This window comes from Plectropomus leopardus, chromosome 10 (genome assembly GCF_008729295.1).
Source record: "Plectropomus leopardus isolate mb chromosome 10, YSFRI_Pleo_2.0, whole genome shotgun sequence".
NCBI classification, from domain to species: domain Eukaryota; kingdom Metazoa; phylum Chordata; class Actinopteri; order Perciformes; family Serranidae; genus Plectropomus; species Plectropomus leopardus.
This window is the reverse complement of record NC_056472.1, coordinates 34,763,426-34,779,410: the sequence shown is the minus strand read 5'-3', so window position 1 is coordinate 34,779,410 and position 15,985 is coordinate 34,763,426. Positions and strand designations below refer to the sequence as shown.

At 43.8% G+C, this 15,985-nt stretch overlaps 1 protein-coding gene across 1 annotated transcript in view; it reads left to right on the top strand.

Moving 5' to 3' along the window:
* The first annotated feature begins 8,753 nt into the window (after positions 1-8,753).
* ube2g2 (ubiquitin-conjugating enzyme E2G 2 (UBC7 homolog, yeast)) overlaps positions 8,754-15,985 on the top strand; it is an 11,314-nt gene continuing 4,082 nt past the window's right edge. The window contains exons 1-3 of the mRNA XM_042494069.1: positions 8,754-8,905; positions 9,780-9,815; positions 11,209-11,254. Coding sequence (XP_042350003.1) covers positions 8,863-8,905; positions 9,780-9,815; positions 11,209-11,254 — 125 coding nt within the window. The 5' untranslated portion in view covers positions 8,754-8,862. The remainder of the gene's footprint in view (positions 8,906-9,779; positions 9,816-11,208; positions 11,255-15,985) is intronic.

Genomic DNA, 15,985 nt, shown 5'->3' with positions numbered 1-15,985 from the left:
TTAATGTCTCAACAGTGTTTTGGACAATGTTCATGTTTAGGGTTATAAAATGTCACATTTGGGCTTTAAATACTCAATTCTCCACAATTATTGTAAATGCGGCAGCAGGAAAACTGATGACGCCTCAGGTGTTAAAGGGTTAAAAAACATCACAGACTAAAATAAACAGCAGAGCCATTTCAGTGTGTGAGTGTGTGTGTGTGTGTGTGTGTGTGTGTGCGTGCGTGCGTGCGTGCGTGTGTTTGTGTGTTGCTGGGCAGCAGGCGGTCAGTGTATCAGGTGAGTTAATGAGGTCACCTGAGAGCGGCTCGTCAATCGGCTCTCGGCGGCTCGTTAGTCCTCCGAGTCGACCTGCAGCTTGTTATAAACAACATGACTGAGAGCTGGCATCAAGGAGGCTCAGAGGAGACACCAGCAGAGACTGGAGAGAGACCTCAACAGCAACAGCACTACAGATATGTGGCAGGCGATTCAAAATGTCACGGGCTACAGAAGCAGGAGCGCCCCGTCATATGTGAGGCCACGCTGCCGGACGAGCTGAACACATTTTACGCTCGCTTTGACCTCCTCAACAGGGACTCAGCTGTGAAGTCTACTCCGCCTCCAGAGGACCGGCCACTCTCAGTGACCACAGCACATGTGAGGAAACTCCTGCTGAGAGTGAATATAAACAAGTCTGCCGGCCCCGACAACATTCCTGGATGCATACTAAAAACTTGTGCTGATCAGTTTGTTAATGTTGTAACTGACATTTTTAACATCTCACTCTCACAGAGACTGTTCCCTCCTGTCTCAAGACAGCCATCATTGTCCCTGTACCCAAAAAGGCTGCTGTGTCCAGTCTTAATGACTACCACCCTGTGGCTCATACCCCCATCCTGATGAAGTGGAGTATGTAGACGGCACCACCATCATCGGCCGTATTACAAACAACTATGAGAGTTCATAAAGGAGGGAAATCAACAGTTTGTCAGAGTGGTGCACAGAGAGTAACCGACTGCTCAACATCAGTAAAACCAGGAGCTGATTGATGACACACACTCCTGTCTACATCAGTGGAGCTGAGGAGTCAAGTCAAGTCAAGTCAGTTTTATTTATATAGCCCATTATCACAAAACATGGTTTGCCTCAGAGGGCTTTACAGTGTACGACATCCCTCTGCCCTTAGACCCTCACATCACCCGAGGAAAAACTCCCCAAAAAGAACCCCTGTAACGGGGAAAAAAAAGGAAGAAACCTCAGGAAGAGCGGCAGAGGATAGTGAGGGATCCCTCTTCCAGGACGGACAGACGAGCAATAGATGTCGTAAATAGCAAATGAAATACAATCATGGCAAAAAAGGAAAGAGAAAGAGAGAGGGGGGGAGAGAGGGGGAGAGAGGCACAGCAATAATAGAAACAGATGCATGTCATATTACAATAATGGTAGGTGTGAAATTAGTAATTGCTCTCTATGATGATGTTGAGGGAGATGATAACAGTCTCATGCATATGTGAAAGGGAGGTGTCCAAAGGCAGGATCACAGCATCGGCGCAGCCAGGACCAGACCACGATCAGGGCGAGCGGGGGGCACAGAATCAGTACAGCCACAGCACGAGCACAACCAAAGGCAGGGTCGCAGCATCAGCACAGCTATCACCACGGTCAGGCACAGTCAAGGTTACGGCCAGGATCCAGGGAAACTAGGAAACAAGGGAGCAGGAACGCTCCCGAGAGGCAACAGGATTAGCGTAGTGCAGTTCAACAGACCCAGGCTCTGTAATCGCGAGCCCCAGGCAGTGAGAGTACCACAGGGCTATCACAGAGCTAAGCTAAGCTTGCACATGGCAATGCAGTTAACAGACATGCATGATTTCTGATGGCGGCATTGAGAGAAGGAAAGGAGCTCAGCGTATCAGGGGAAGTCCCCCGGCAGGTTAAACCTATGTCAGCCTAACTATGGGCTGGTCCAGGCAGCCTGAGCCAGCCCTAATTATAAGCTTTATCAAAGAGGAAGGTCTTAAGTCTACCCTTAAAAGTTGAAACGGTGTCTGCCTCCCTGACCGAAAATGGAAGATGGTTCCATAGAGAGGAGCGTGGTAGCTGAAGGCTCTGGTTCCTAACCTACTTTTGGAAATTTTGGGAACCACAAGTAACCCTGCATTTTCAGAGCGCAGTGATCTTGAGGGTTGGTGTTTTCGTCTTTTCCACTTTCCTTTAAGTTTTTAATATGTATGTACTTGACGGTTCATAGTACTGTGCATTTTCCCCCCAATTTCTGGGATTATAAACGCTTCGTAGCTGACAAGAAAGAGCCGTTTGGTTTGTTTTCTCCCGCCGGCTCACTGCGAGCAGGCCGCCATTGTTACACAGCCTGTGGTTACTACACAGTAGTTACCGTTGTTACCTGGCGGACTTGGCCTGCAAGCTTTTTTTGGATTAAACTTTTCCAGCATGGATATTATATGGACTCTTCTGGACTTTCACACAAGTGTGGATTATCTGTGAGTTTGTTTCCGCTAATAGAAACAATATTCCCGACGGACGTATTATCTACACACGGGACTTTCTGATGCAGCTCGGACTTTCACCACATCACAACCCCCCCACGGACACTTTTCCTGAAGAAATCCTCCGCAAGAGCGCATCCTGCACAGAAAACCATGCTCACAATAAGAACAAGGTAACCAGACGGGGGAAGAAAAAGTGTGGGATCAAGAAAAGACTTAAACGGGATACATGTAAACAACGGCCGCTTCCTGCCATCATCCTGGCTAATGTGCGCTCTCTCCGCAATAAAACGGACGAGCTACAAGCTAACGTCAACCACATGCATGAATATAGAACTGCCTCTATTCTTGCCTTCACTGAAACGTGGCTGAATAAGAACGACGATGATAGCACGCTGCACATCGATGGCTTCGCCCCCCTCTCAGACTCGACCGGGACAGTGAACGCACCGGTAAACAACATGGCGGCGGCGTGTGTCTCTATGTAAACACACGCTGGTGCTCCACGGTCGTCGTGAGGGAGAAACTGTGCACCACTAACATTGAGCTCCTGGCTGTCTCTCTGCGCCCTTTTTATCTCCCCAGGGAATTCCCACAGCTCTTTCTTATCCTGGTTTACATCCACCCCAGAGCAAACGCAGCTACTGCCATTGAAAACATCAGAAGTTCACTCGACAGACTGGAACACATCTCACCAGATTCCCCCAAATTCATCCTGGTGGTGATTTCAACCACTGCTCTCCTGAAACATCACTCAAAGGATTTCAGCAGTACATCACCTGCACCACCCGCCGGGGGAGGATATTGGATAAATGCTATGGATCTGTCCCAGATGCATTTAGGTCCTTTGCCCTCCCCCCTCTTGGCTCTGCTGACCACCACACCATCCTGCTTGCTCCAGCTTACACACCTGTCGTTAGGAGGGCGATGAAGGTCATTAAAAGCATCAAACAGTGGACCAGCGACAGCATCCAAGCGCTGCAAGGCTGTTTTGGCTCCACAGACTGGAGCAGCCTCCTAGCCCCCTCTCCAGGGACATAGCTGAGCAAGTGGACACTGTCACATCCTATATCAATTTCTGTGTGGACAATATAATCCCCTCCAAGACAGTCACTATATTCCCTAACAATAAACCTTGGATCACCAAAGAAATCCTCAACAAGAAAAAAAGAGTTTTCTTTACTGGCTCAGAGGCTGAAAAGAAAGAAGTCAACAGGGAAGTCAAGCGTGCCATTAAAACTGCCAAGCTGAAATACAAGAATAAGGTAGAGGAAAAATTTACCCAGGGGAACCTCCACTCAGCTTGGCAGGGTCTAAAAACCATGGCTGCTGTAAACGTCACTGCCACCAACCACAGAACCATCCAGGTTGCAGGCAGCAGTTCTACATCTCTTCCTGATGACCTCAACTCTTTCTACACCAGGTTTGAGACGGTCAACTCCATCCAACTGGCAGAGGCAAGATCTGCACTGAAACCTGGTGACTCCACACTCACCATCAATGCAGCCGAGAACGCTTCCCCCGGCCCAGACAACATCAGCGGCCGTGTCCTGAGGCTCTGTGCTGAGCAGCTGGGTGGTTTGTTCCAAACTCTGTTCCAGAGCTCCATGGACAACAGCACTGTCCCCCAGCTGTGGAAACACTCCACAGTCATCCCCATCCCAAAGAAAAATACCATATCAACCCTGAATGACCTCAGACCTGTGGCCCTAACCTCTCTGGTGATGAAGGCTATGGAGAGAGTCATTAAACAACACATCATCACAGCAACAGACACTCTGATGGACCCACTACAATTTGCCTACCGCACAGGCAGAGGTGTTGATGACGCAAAAGCATTCATCATCGACACCATCCACAAACATCTGGAGCAGCCCAACACATCAGCCAGACTCCTGTTTGCAGACTTTTCCTCTGCATTTAACACGCTGCAGCCTCACATTTTGGCCAACAGACTCACCTCCCGCTTCCACCTGGACAACCAGCTCCCCCTGTGGATACTGGACTTTCTAACCAACAGGTCACAGAGAGTCCGAGTCAACAACACCCTCTCCAACCCCCGACACACCTCGACAGGGCTGCGTGCTCTCACCTCTGCTCTTCATCCTCTACACCGATGACTGCAGATCCACACAGCCTCAGTGTCACCTGGTGAAGTATGCTGATGACACAGTCCTCCTGTCCCTGCTGTCAGGCCCCTCTCAGCACCACGGATCGGCTCTGCAGGAGTTTGTGGAATGGTGTGATAACTCCTGCCTTGAGCTGAACGTGGGTAAGACTAACGGCGTGTACCCCCCAAACGCGATGAAAATTATTTCATCGCGCCTCAAATGAAATCGCGTCGCGCCGGACGCTCCAGTTTTGACGCTCGTACAAAAACCCCAAAATGGGACTCGACGCACGACGAAATTGCGCCGCACGTCGAGCCCGCCCAAACAACAACATTTCTTCCGCCATTTCATTCTCTCGTTGACCATGCCTGAGATAACCACGATCGCTGCACTGTACCTGCTCTGGAGAAGTTCCCAGCGTCGTCTGCGGGCTAGGCGCCGACGTCGGTTCTGGGTGCTGTACAAGGGACAGGAACTGTCGTACAGCTCTGGGTGAGCGGTGACGGCGACGATAAGCTGCTCCTCCATTGTTTCTGGCGGTTTGATTAGATTTTGCGAGGGAACACCAGGACGTCCATACGTCAGCACGTCGATGACGATCTCAACGCTGATAGGCTGTCGCGGCGCGTCTTTACGCGACGCCGCCGCAAAAGTTGAATTATTTCAACTCGAGCGTTGGACGCGAGGCGTTGGACGCGACGCGAATTTCGCGTCCAACGCGACGCGAATTTCGCGTCCATCGCGTCGCCCGGCAAAATGAGGCGTCAAATCGTCTTTGCATTGACTTTGTATGTAATCTTGAGGCGCGATCATTTTTAATCGCGTTTGGTGGGTACGCACCGTAAGGAGATGGTGGTGACCTTTTCCAACAGGCAGAGACAGCTGGCCACAGCATCCTCCACCTCAATTCATGGGAAGCCAGTCGAACTAGTTGAGGAGTACAAATACCTGGGCACCATCTTTGACAGCTTGCTGAAGTTCTCCTCCAACACAGAGGAGATTCTCAAGAAATGTCAACAGCGGCAGTATCTCCTTAGGAAACTCAATTCCTTTGGCGTCAGCAGAAACATCCTGCAAACTTTTTACTACTCTTTCATTGAGAGCATCGCCACATTCTCCATAACCTGCTGGTTTTATTCAATCAGCCTCCAGAACAGAAACCGTCGTCTGGAGAGCACCGTCAGAGTCTGCTCCAAGATCACTGGTCTACCAATAAGAACTCTTTCCTCATTCTGTGAACAGCAAACAGTCAGGCTAGCAAACCGAATCCTGCAGGATCCCTCTCATCATGCTCTCCATGCTGCATTTGAGTGGCTGCCCTCGGGACGACGTCTCCGCTGCCCAGGCTGCAGGACACAGGGGAGGAGAGCAACCTTTGTCTCCTCAACTCCTCCTAACCCCCCTCTCCCTCCTCCACACACAAACCACACGGACTTTCGAAGCTGTGGAAAAAAGGGAAAGGGAAGAAAAAAAAAAAAAATGTTCATGTCTACCTCCTCTCAGTCGCACCTCATCAGTGAACTCTATGTTCCTTTATTACTGTAAAATTGTACATACAGACATATTTTATTCTTATTGTATTTTTGTCTATAACAGTCACACATGCCACACAACATACATACATACACACAACATACACACAAACATACACACACACATACAAACACACACACACACACACACATCTTACAATACACACACACGCACAGACAGACATACACACCACATGCACACACACACGCCACACGGACTTTCAAGCTGTGAAATTGTTTTTAAGCACAATTACCTCCTTTACATGCACCTTATTATTATTATTATTATTTATACTTTATTCACCTATATACTGTATATACACAAATATTTAAATTATCTTTATTTTGATTTCTATTTTTTCTCTCCTTCTTACTTTCATCTTGACCTTATTGTTTGTCATCCTGCTCTGTGTGCCTTGAATTGCCCCCTGGGGACAAATAAAGTTTTTTGAATTGAATTGAATTGAATCTACAGAGCATCAGTGACCTCGGTGAAGTGAGGTGTCTGCAGAGCACAAAGGACACTGAAAGACAGCACACTGCAGACGCAGTCTGTTCACCCTGCTGCATTCTGGGAAAACATACGGAAGTATCTGCTGCTGAAACACCAGACCACAGAGCAGCTTCTCTCCTCAGACTGAGTCTCCTCCTTCAACGCCAATGTGAACTTTAACACGACTCTCATTTAAACTCTCATTAGACACTGAGAGGACGTCGTCACTGCAGTGCAGACGTGTGTGTTTGTGTCCTCTGTCACTGTTGACATGAGTTAACATGTTGTTTAATGAGCTCCACAGAGGACGAAGATCAGACCCCTGACAACAGCTGATCCTGTTCCTGGTCTCAGTGTTTCATAGTCACGTCTGTGTGTTTCTCTCAGCTTCATGTTTTCAGCTCCTGCACGTCCACGCTCTCATATTCACGTTTGTTTTTAGAGGTTCATGATTTTTGCATTAATCTTATATGTTGATGATCTTATGAATTGATGTTCTACAAACTTTCTTCTGTGTTTTATGTGGTAAAATAAGTTTTCTGAGGATGAATTTTATAATTTATATGAATGTTTTAAAATGTGAATGACTCCTTTATTATTTGAACTTATTGTATAAACTGTCCCTCTGGAGGGTCTTTTTGTTTTTTTGGTCCAGCTGAAGTTTCTCCTGTTGTCTGTCTCCTCATGACGTCAGCGGACTTTAACGTGACCTCGGTGACGTCACTGACGCTCGCTCTTCTTCGTGTTCGTGCTGTTCGCCGACTCTCTGCTTGTTTACATCATATGTTCGCAACGAACACTTCGTCGGCAGATGTTCGCCTTCGTGGCGGCGGTTCTTATGAACTTTGCACCGCGGTGCTCCCCAAACTGCTGTCCGACCTGTTGCCGCGCGGCGGCCTCGCGAAGGTGTCCGGGTCCGCGTGCCCGGGTCAGGCGGTGCGGGTGAGTGCGCTGGGCGGCTCGAGCTTCCTGCTGCTGTCCGCCGTAGCGCTGGACCGCTACCTGTTCATCTGCGGCCCGCTGCGCTACACGGCGCTGGTGTCTCCTGCCGCTGTCGCGACGCCTGCAGGCCGCCGGGTACGGGACCGACACCGACTCCGGGACCTCCATCACCGCCTCCGTGCTGACGGCGGGGGTCCCGACCGTCCTAAAGCGGTCATCTACGGACTCAACTTGCACGATGTGTTCAGGCACGTGAGGAGGCTGCTGAGCAGCGGCAGAGGAAACTCTGAAACACCTGGAAACATCTGGAAACACCTTGAAACATCAGCAGTCTGCAGGTTCAGTACAACATCAGGACATCATGAGTTTTTCTGTCAGAAGACATAAACAGTGTTCATGAATCACCACACTTTATTATTAGTTTGTTAACTCCGGACTGCACATTTATTATAATTTGATATAAATAATAACACAGTGAATCTATGAAATGTTTCCACCTGAACTCACCTGATCACCGTCAGACAAAAGGCAATTATTAGATTTATTTTCTGTCAGTCTATAAAGTTTTGCTGATGCTTTTATTTTCTCATCAAACAGATTTCCTGCTGATTCAGACACTGCAGAAATATATAAAAATACACATCAGTATTCAGGTTTTTTAATGTCACAAATGTGCAAAAAATCACAAGTGACTGCATATATTTACTGTTACGAAAATAATATATACAAACATTTGGAAATGAAATCATTTAAATGTATCCATAATTCTCATTCATGTGTAAATACAATAAAATAATAAGATGAATAAAAAAAATAACAATGTCATTCATGGACAGAGGGAATTGCTGTGTGCTGTACAGCCAAATGCAATCTGTGCTATATCAGGCTTTATTATTCACACTGAATTGAACAATATGAAATGTAAATATAATATGTTTGACTCTGTTTATTGTCATTTTTAGTGCAGTTCAGCATTTAGTTGTCAAAATATTGCTGTGGTTTTTATTCATGTGATTATATACTTTAGTAATAATAATAATAATAATAAATAACAATAACAATAACAATAATATTAATAATAATAATAAATGTATTTATTGGATTTTTAAAATATTTTTTTAGTCCTCCAGCGGCTGCAGTGTGGCTGTCCTCCTGCAGGGGGCGCTGTGGCTGACTCTCACACAGAAACGACCGGAAATGCGCGCTGGATCCGCCGCTGCGGGGACGGATCGGGACTGATTCGTACAAAGTAAAAACTCTGCGCTGATTTTTGTTTTTTTTTCCGTTAAATCGGGATGGCCGGCACCGCGCTCAAGAGACTCATGGCGGAGTATAAACGTAAGTTAGCGGCACCGACCGAGAGATCTCGGTGCGCCAACGGGAGAGCTGCTGTCGTTAGCAATAGGCTAGGCTAACAGAGGCGCCCCTGAACCAAATCCCCTTTAAGAATCTGTAAATTTAGAGTTCAACTCCTGATAATAACATTCATGTATTTAAACAAACTCGGAACTTATGATTAACGGTTCACATTTAACTAAAACTCGGCTTCATCGTCTTACATCCAGAAGCCCAAATGTCGGTGATATTACACTTTCTAAAAGTTGTTTTTGTGGCTCCGTATTCCCCTCATCAGACCATAACAGCACACTGACTTCTGAATCTAAGATTGATTTATCGCAAACGGAGTGCAGAGAAGCATTTTGTTTTTCTTCCGAAATAAAGATTAAAGGTCTTGACTGCGCTTTGGGGTCGTATTTCTAAATAAATTGTGTTATTTATAAGATAAGCTGTGATAATCTTAAATTTGATAGTTTTTAAACGGAGTTTGGTGCAGCTGCAGTTTTCGGAGTGAGCTGCCTGCTGTGTTAGCCAGGATGATTAGCTTCGGTGTTATATTAATATTTCGTCCAGTTTGATCTTGTTAGTGTTGGTATAAGTGTGTGTGTGATGATTGATTAGTGTGTGTTAGCTCGTCAGTGTGAGCAGCTGTTCCTCCTCTGAGTTAGCTGTTAGCATGTTAGCTCAGCTGTTTGCACTCATGTTGTTTTTTTCTCTGAGATTTATAACAGACAGCTTTAGTTTTAAATGTGTCGTCACAGTAAACTTAACTCACAGGGTTAAGTCTGATTAAACGGGAGGTCAGGGGTCAAGCTAGTTTTGTGGCATGCTAACATGAAACTAATCTGTGTGTGTGTGTGTGTGTGTGTTGCAGAGCTGACTCTGAACCCACCTGAGGGGATCGTTGCAGGTGAGTCTGAGCTCATCATGTCTGTTATTGAGTCTAAAACAAATGATTACTTTAATAGACAAAGTGAAGTTGATGTTTATGGTTTTAACCCCTTGGTGCCCACTTTAATATCACACACACTCGTGTCACTCTGCACACAAAATGCACTTTTCAAAATCAGTCTTTAACAATATTCTACATTAATCAAGATGAGTTGTTAACCAACGTCAGTCCTAATCATAGATAAGAGCTGAGTGTTTGACAGCCACAGCGCCAAAACAGACACATCAGCAGGGGTGAAAGGCGACTTTGTGTTAGTTTCAGCTTTAATCAGACTTTGGATGAATTATTTAGAAACAGCAGGACGCATCGCTCCGTGTCTCATCCGGCCGCTCGTGCCGAGCTCTCATTATTATTACCAGGGGCAGATGTAATGTTTTGGGGGCCCGGGGCCACCAGCACATGAGCTTATTTTCAGCCTTTCTGTAACTGTGAATGTCGGCAGGCTGTCGGCAGCTATAGGAGAAGTAGGCCGACTCAAAAGTTTTTAATTCCTGAGTAAAATGATTAACAGCACAGAAGTTTGACAGAAGCTGAAGTCAGAGTCCTGCAGTCAGGAGAGGTCGGGCCTATTATCAGCACAATGTGCTTCAATTTACCTGAAGTTTGTTTCAGATGGAGCTTTTCATTTAATATATATATGATATGATATAATGGCGGAAAATTTAATAAATAATAATAAATCATATGTTTATTACACTCAAACACACCATGGTCACATGACACTGTGTCAGTGAACTATGAGGACAAAAAACAAAACCACAGAAAAAAGAGCAAAAAGCAAAATAATCATTCATTGATCGTAATCAAAGTAAAATGTTCAATAATGGTGATACTGATTTTAGGTTTGAGGCTCGGACCTTTGCTGGGAGGACATTTTAGTACCTGGACCTCTGTGAGTTTTAGTAGAATAGGTCCTCCAGCTGGTGATGCTGTTCTACAGTATATTTGTCATGTTCAATGTCTGACAGAAAATAAATATTTAACCTAAACTAACCTGATGATATCTTCATATCTCACTGAGGAGTCAGAGGAACCTTTAAGCTCCACAGAAACACTGATTCGATTTATATCGTGATAAATATCGATATCGACTGAAAAAAAAATATTGTGATAAGACTCCATATCGCCCAGCCCTATTAACTAATAATCAGTATCTTTATCAGCCCTGAAAAAACAGTATTTGACCCCTGATATGTGTGTGTGTGTGTGTGTGTGTGTGTGTGTGTGTGTGTGTGTGTGTGTGAGAGTGAGAGAGAGAGCGAGAGAGAGAGAGAGAGAGAGAGAGAGAGAGAGAGAAGCTCAGACAGTAAACTCTTTGTGTGTGTGTGTGTGTGTGTGTGTGTTTCTTTAGGTCCAGCCAACGAGGAGAACTTCTTTGAGTGGGAGGCTCTCATCATGTGAGTACACGTTTATGTTGGTTCGACAGCAGCGTCACCATGGCAACAAGCGTGTGGTCAGACAGAACAGCATGTAAACAGGAAGAATCAGGGTTCACAGATCAGATCCAGACTTACAGCTGTCCACATACTTTTGTCAGGGAGCTGCAGTCAGCCTGCAGGTCAGAAACACAGATGAAATATTAATTTAACTCTTTAATCTCTGATGAAAATCACTTGAACATTTTGTGTTGGTGAGTTTGCAGATTAATTATTCTGTTGTCTTAAAAAGAATCTTAAAATCTGAGAAATGAACATGAATCTGTGTTTTTGGGTTAAATGAAACAGCCGAGCAGAGATCGGGTGTGATGCTGGATGTGGCCAGCAGGTGTCGCTGCTCTCTCAGTAATCACACTGTGACTCAGAGCACATTTCAATAAACTTTTAAATAACGCTGAATATAAAACTGAAAACATAGAATCCAACTTTATTTACAGCCTTACCAGGGTTTGTTAACCCCTTGAAACCCGAGCAAAATGTCATGATTGGTTCCAAAAATACCAGATATTGCCCATAAATTTGCAAGGAATTAGTAAAACATTAAAAGGACATTACCTGAAAATAAGAAAAAAAGGAAAAGAGAAAATGACCCCAACAAAGTACTGAAAATTAAGAATTAAACATATATATTTTTCTGAAGCAAATATATATTTATTTAAACAAAATGAATATAGTTTTCTGGATATTATTCTCCTATTTTTTGATAAAATTTAAAAAAATTCACTGCAGCTAATTTTCAGGGCAATTTCCTGTTGCCTTTTATGTATTTTACGTTGTTTAGTTTTTTAACTAAATTTTTGCAACTCACCAAGTGGCCTGTTGCCTTTTATCCATGTTTTGGAAAGAATTCCCACCAGTTTTCTCAGGTCCCAGACGTTTAACTGTTTGTGAAAGGCATCAACAAAACGATTCAGGTTCGAAAGGGTTAATGAAAAAAGGCTGCAGATGACACGGAGGGTTAAAAACCCGCTCATCTCCTTTTGTCGATAAATCTTTTGGTTGATTTTTAATAAACGTTTGATCCCGTCAAACAGCAGAAATCTTTAGTTTCTGAGCGTCAGAGAGCCGATGATTTCTGTGATCGTATTCGGATCGTAAAGTTCAGACTCAGAGAAGAAAAGATGAAACACGTCTGCGTGAAGCAAAGTCTGAATTTTTTTCACATTTTCTTCACACAGATTTCTCTCTTCTGGAGAAACAGTAAATATAAATATATAAACAATAACAAACAGCAACACGTGTTCTGTATGTCCGCAGAAATGAAATTAGATGGTTAAAACCCGACACAGTTTGTGTCAATAACATCGTCGTCCTTGTTTTCATCGTTACTGCTGTTGTCGTTGTTGATTTTGTTGTTATTGTTGTCATCACTGTTGTTAATAGTGATTGTTGTTGTTATTTTCATAATTGTTCCTGTTGTTTCTGTTATTGTTGTCATCCCTGTCATAATCGTTGTTGTTGTTGTTGTTGTTGTTGTTGTTGTTGTTGTTGTTAGCGTGTCAGCAGTGTCAGTCTACCCTTTAATTTAAGCTGCAGCTCCTGACAGTCCCACAGAGTGACATCATCGTCACCACATCCCATAATTACCTGAGACGGCCCTCAGGTGTACCTGTCTCTCTGTCAGCTGTGACTCTGTCTCTGACCGTCACCATAGCAACAAAGTTTAGCCATATTAACTCTGATCTGATGATGTTTTCAGCAGCAACGACGACGATTTACAGAAATGATTTTTATAACTGACCTCATTTAAGAGTTTTTAATCACAAATGTCCAAACAGGCACATGATTGTTTTTTTTATGTTCATCTAAACTGACATTTTACAGTGATTTCTGTGCGCTGACGTGTATTGATATCGTGAGATCCATAGTTAGCAAAGAAACCGCCTGTGCTGTTCATCAAAGATCTGACCGTGAAAAATGTCATTAATGTCGCCTCAGTCCAAAATCTTTCAATAATTTTGTTTTGTTCAACCAAAAAATGGCAAAGATAATGACTATAATTTTGAACAAACAAAAAAAAGAAAAAACATAAAAATCTTGAACATGGAACCAGGACGTAGTTTTCTTAAAATACTTAATAATAAATAAAAAGCAAAATATTGGTGATAGAAATTGTAGGTAGGTAACTTTGTGCTGATGGACTAATAACTGTAGTGTAGAGGCGCTCTTTAATGTCTGAAGTTTTCATTCATATCTGAGGATGTGTGAGGATGTCAGACTGAATCTGATCAATAACGCGATCAGCTGTTGGTCTGATCATAAATCCTCCGTCAATATTTCAGGAGAAATCTGAGCTCAGACTTCCTGCTCTGAGCGCCGCTGACTTCAGATCAGTTCTATGAACAGATATGACTTCATTTATTTAAATCTATCTGATGATGTTCGATGGGTTCACAGATTGTATCTCAGATGATGTGTTCGGCCTCTCCGCACGCACCGTTTACCTGCAGGCACCCAAACTGCTCGCACCTGATTGGTCAGCTCATCTCGGACCACAAACGGAAACCAGAACGCGTCTGATACCAAAATCTGGTCCCGTCGTCTGCAGATTTATAGATCTGACTTTAACAGACGGTGACCTCTGTGTTGCTGTCAGACTGATAAACTCCTGCCTCAGACCTGCTGACCGGCAGCCAATCAGAGAGCGGCATTCTGCTTGTGGTCACTCACCTGTTAAGCTGATGAGGAGTAAAAATAACCTGCAGATCAGATGGAGAAAAAGATAACTGATCAGATATTCAAACATCCTCTGAAGGCTGATAATCACCACACAGCTGCAGGACTCTCTGCACATCACAGTGATGAAAACATCTCAGATACAGCAGCCGGGAGGAACGGCCGATTATTGATCACTGATCGTCACCCACTCGTCAGTTACTCGTCACGTGATGCAGCTCTCTAACACATCGCTCCAAAATCTTCCAGATGTTCAACCACCTGAAGGACACGTAAACTCTATCAAACACTCAAAACAACCTCTGCAAGGGTCGCTAGAACCTCCTGAGACCTCATAAACCACCCAGAGGGCTGCACAAATCTCCCAAAAAACAGGTAGGATTCCTTAGACAACAACTATAACCTCCTGCAGAAAATGTAGAACCTCCAAATGGATGGCTAAAACTTCCGCAAGAACAGCTTGGACCTCCAAAATGAACGCTTGGTCATCTTTAAGGACTCCTAGAACCCATTTTTTGACGCCTAAAACAATCCGTATCACCGCTCGAACCACCTCAGTGACCAGTAGAATCTCAAAGGACCCCTAGATCTTCCAAAAAGACTCCTAGAACATGCACAAAGACGGCTAAAACCCCTTAGAGGGCGGCTAAAACTTTCCAGTGATCTGCTAAAACTTCCTAAAGGACAGTAAGAACCACGCGAAGGACTACTAGAACTTCATAGGATCCTTGGAACCTCATAAAAATCAGTCAGAACTTACTAAAGGACTGTTTGAACCTCTTCTTTGACCTCAATGACAACTAGAATTTCCCAAAGGCCCCCTGGAACCTCCGACAAGACTGCTAAAACTCCCTACTATGTTAAGGAACTATGTTAAGGACCACTAGAACCTATGAAAGAAAAACTAAATCCTTTGAAAGGAACCCTAAATCCTCTAATAGGGCCTCCAAAAAGACAGCTGAACCCTTCTACAGGAACTGGAACCTCTTACTAAACTACAAGGACCACTAAGACTAAGACCCAATGGAACCCAACATGCTGCGTTGGGTATTGGTGCGGTAGAACCCTCTAAAGAACCAGACAGAGACTCTCATTTATCAAACAGTCCTCTAGATTTGTGTGTTGTGTTGTTCTGGTTCTGTCTTTTCTCTGTTCTTCAATTTAAAGTCAGATGAGGTTCTGTACTGTTTTCTCTGATGCGTCCTGTTTGAGCTGCTCGTGAAACAATCTAACCGTGTTGTTCTTTTTTTTTCTTCTTTTCAGCTTAACCTAAAAAGAAAAATCTCAACTTTCAACAGAAAGATACAACATTATACCAAATAGTGCTTCGACTTTCAACAAAAAATAATCTTGCCTTTCGGTAAAAAATTTGTAACTTTCAACAAAAAAAAAAATACTCAACTTCCAAAAGAAGTCTTGACTGTCAACAAAAAAAGTCTCTATTTCTACATTGAAAGTCTCAACTTAAAAAAAAAAGTCCCAACTTAAAAAAAAGTTTCGACTCCTAACTAGAAAAGTCTCAACTCTTAACCAGAAAAGTCTCGACTGCCAAATGATCTTGCCTTTCGAACTGCATTGAAAGTTTCAACCAAAAAATGTCAACTTCACATAAAAACACCCTTTGACACTTCAGCAAAAAACCTCTGACTTTCAGCAAATAATTTCAAATTTCAACATAAAAATCTTGACTTTCAGCAACAAAGATCGTCTTTGAGATTAATTCCTGCTCCGTTCCTAACCCTGCTGCTGCTGCTGCTGCTGCTGCTGCCGGTGTTGATGTTGATTTTGATGTTTTTTTTATTTTTGTTGTTAATGTTAATGTTGTTGTTGTTGTTGTTGTTGTTGTTGATGTTGTTGTTGTTGTTGTTGATGTTGATGTTGNTTGTTGTTGTTGTTGTTGATGTTGTTGTTGTTGTTGTTGATGTTGATGTTAAAGTTAATGTTGTTGTTGTTGATGTTAAAGTTAATGTTGTTGTTGTTGATGTTAAAGTTAATGTTGTTGTTGTTGATGTTAAA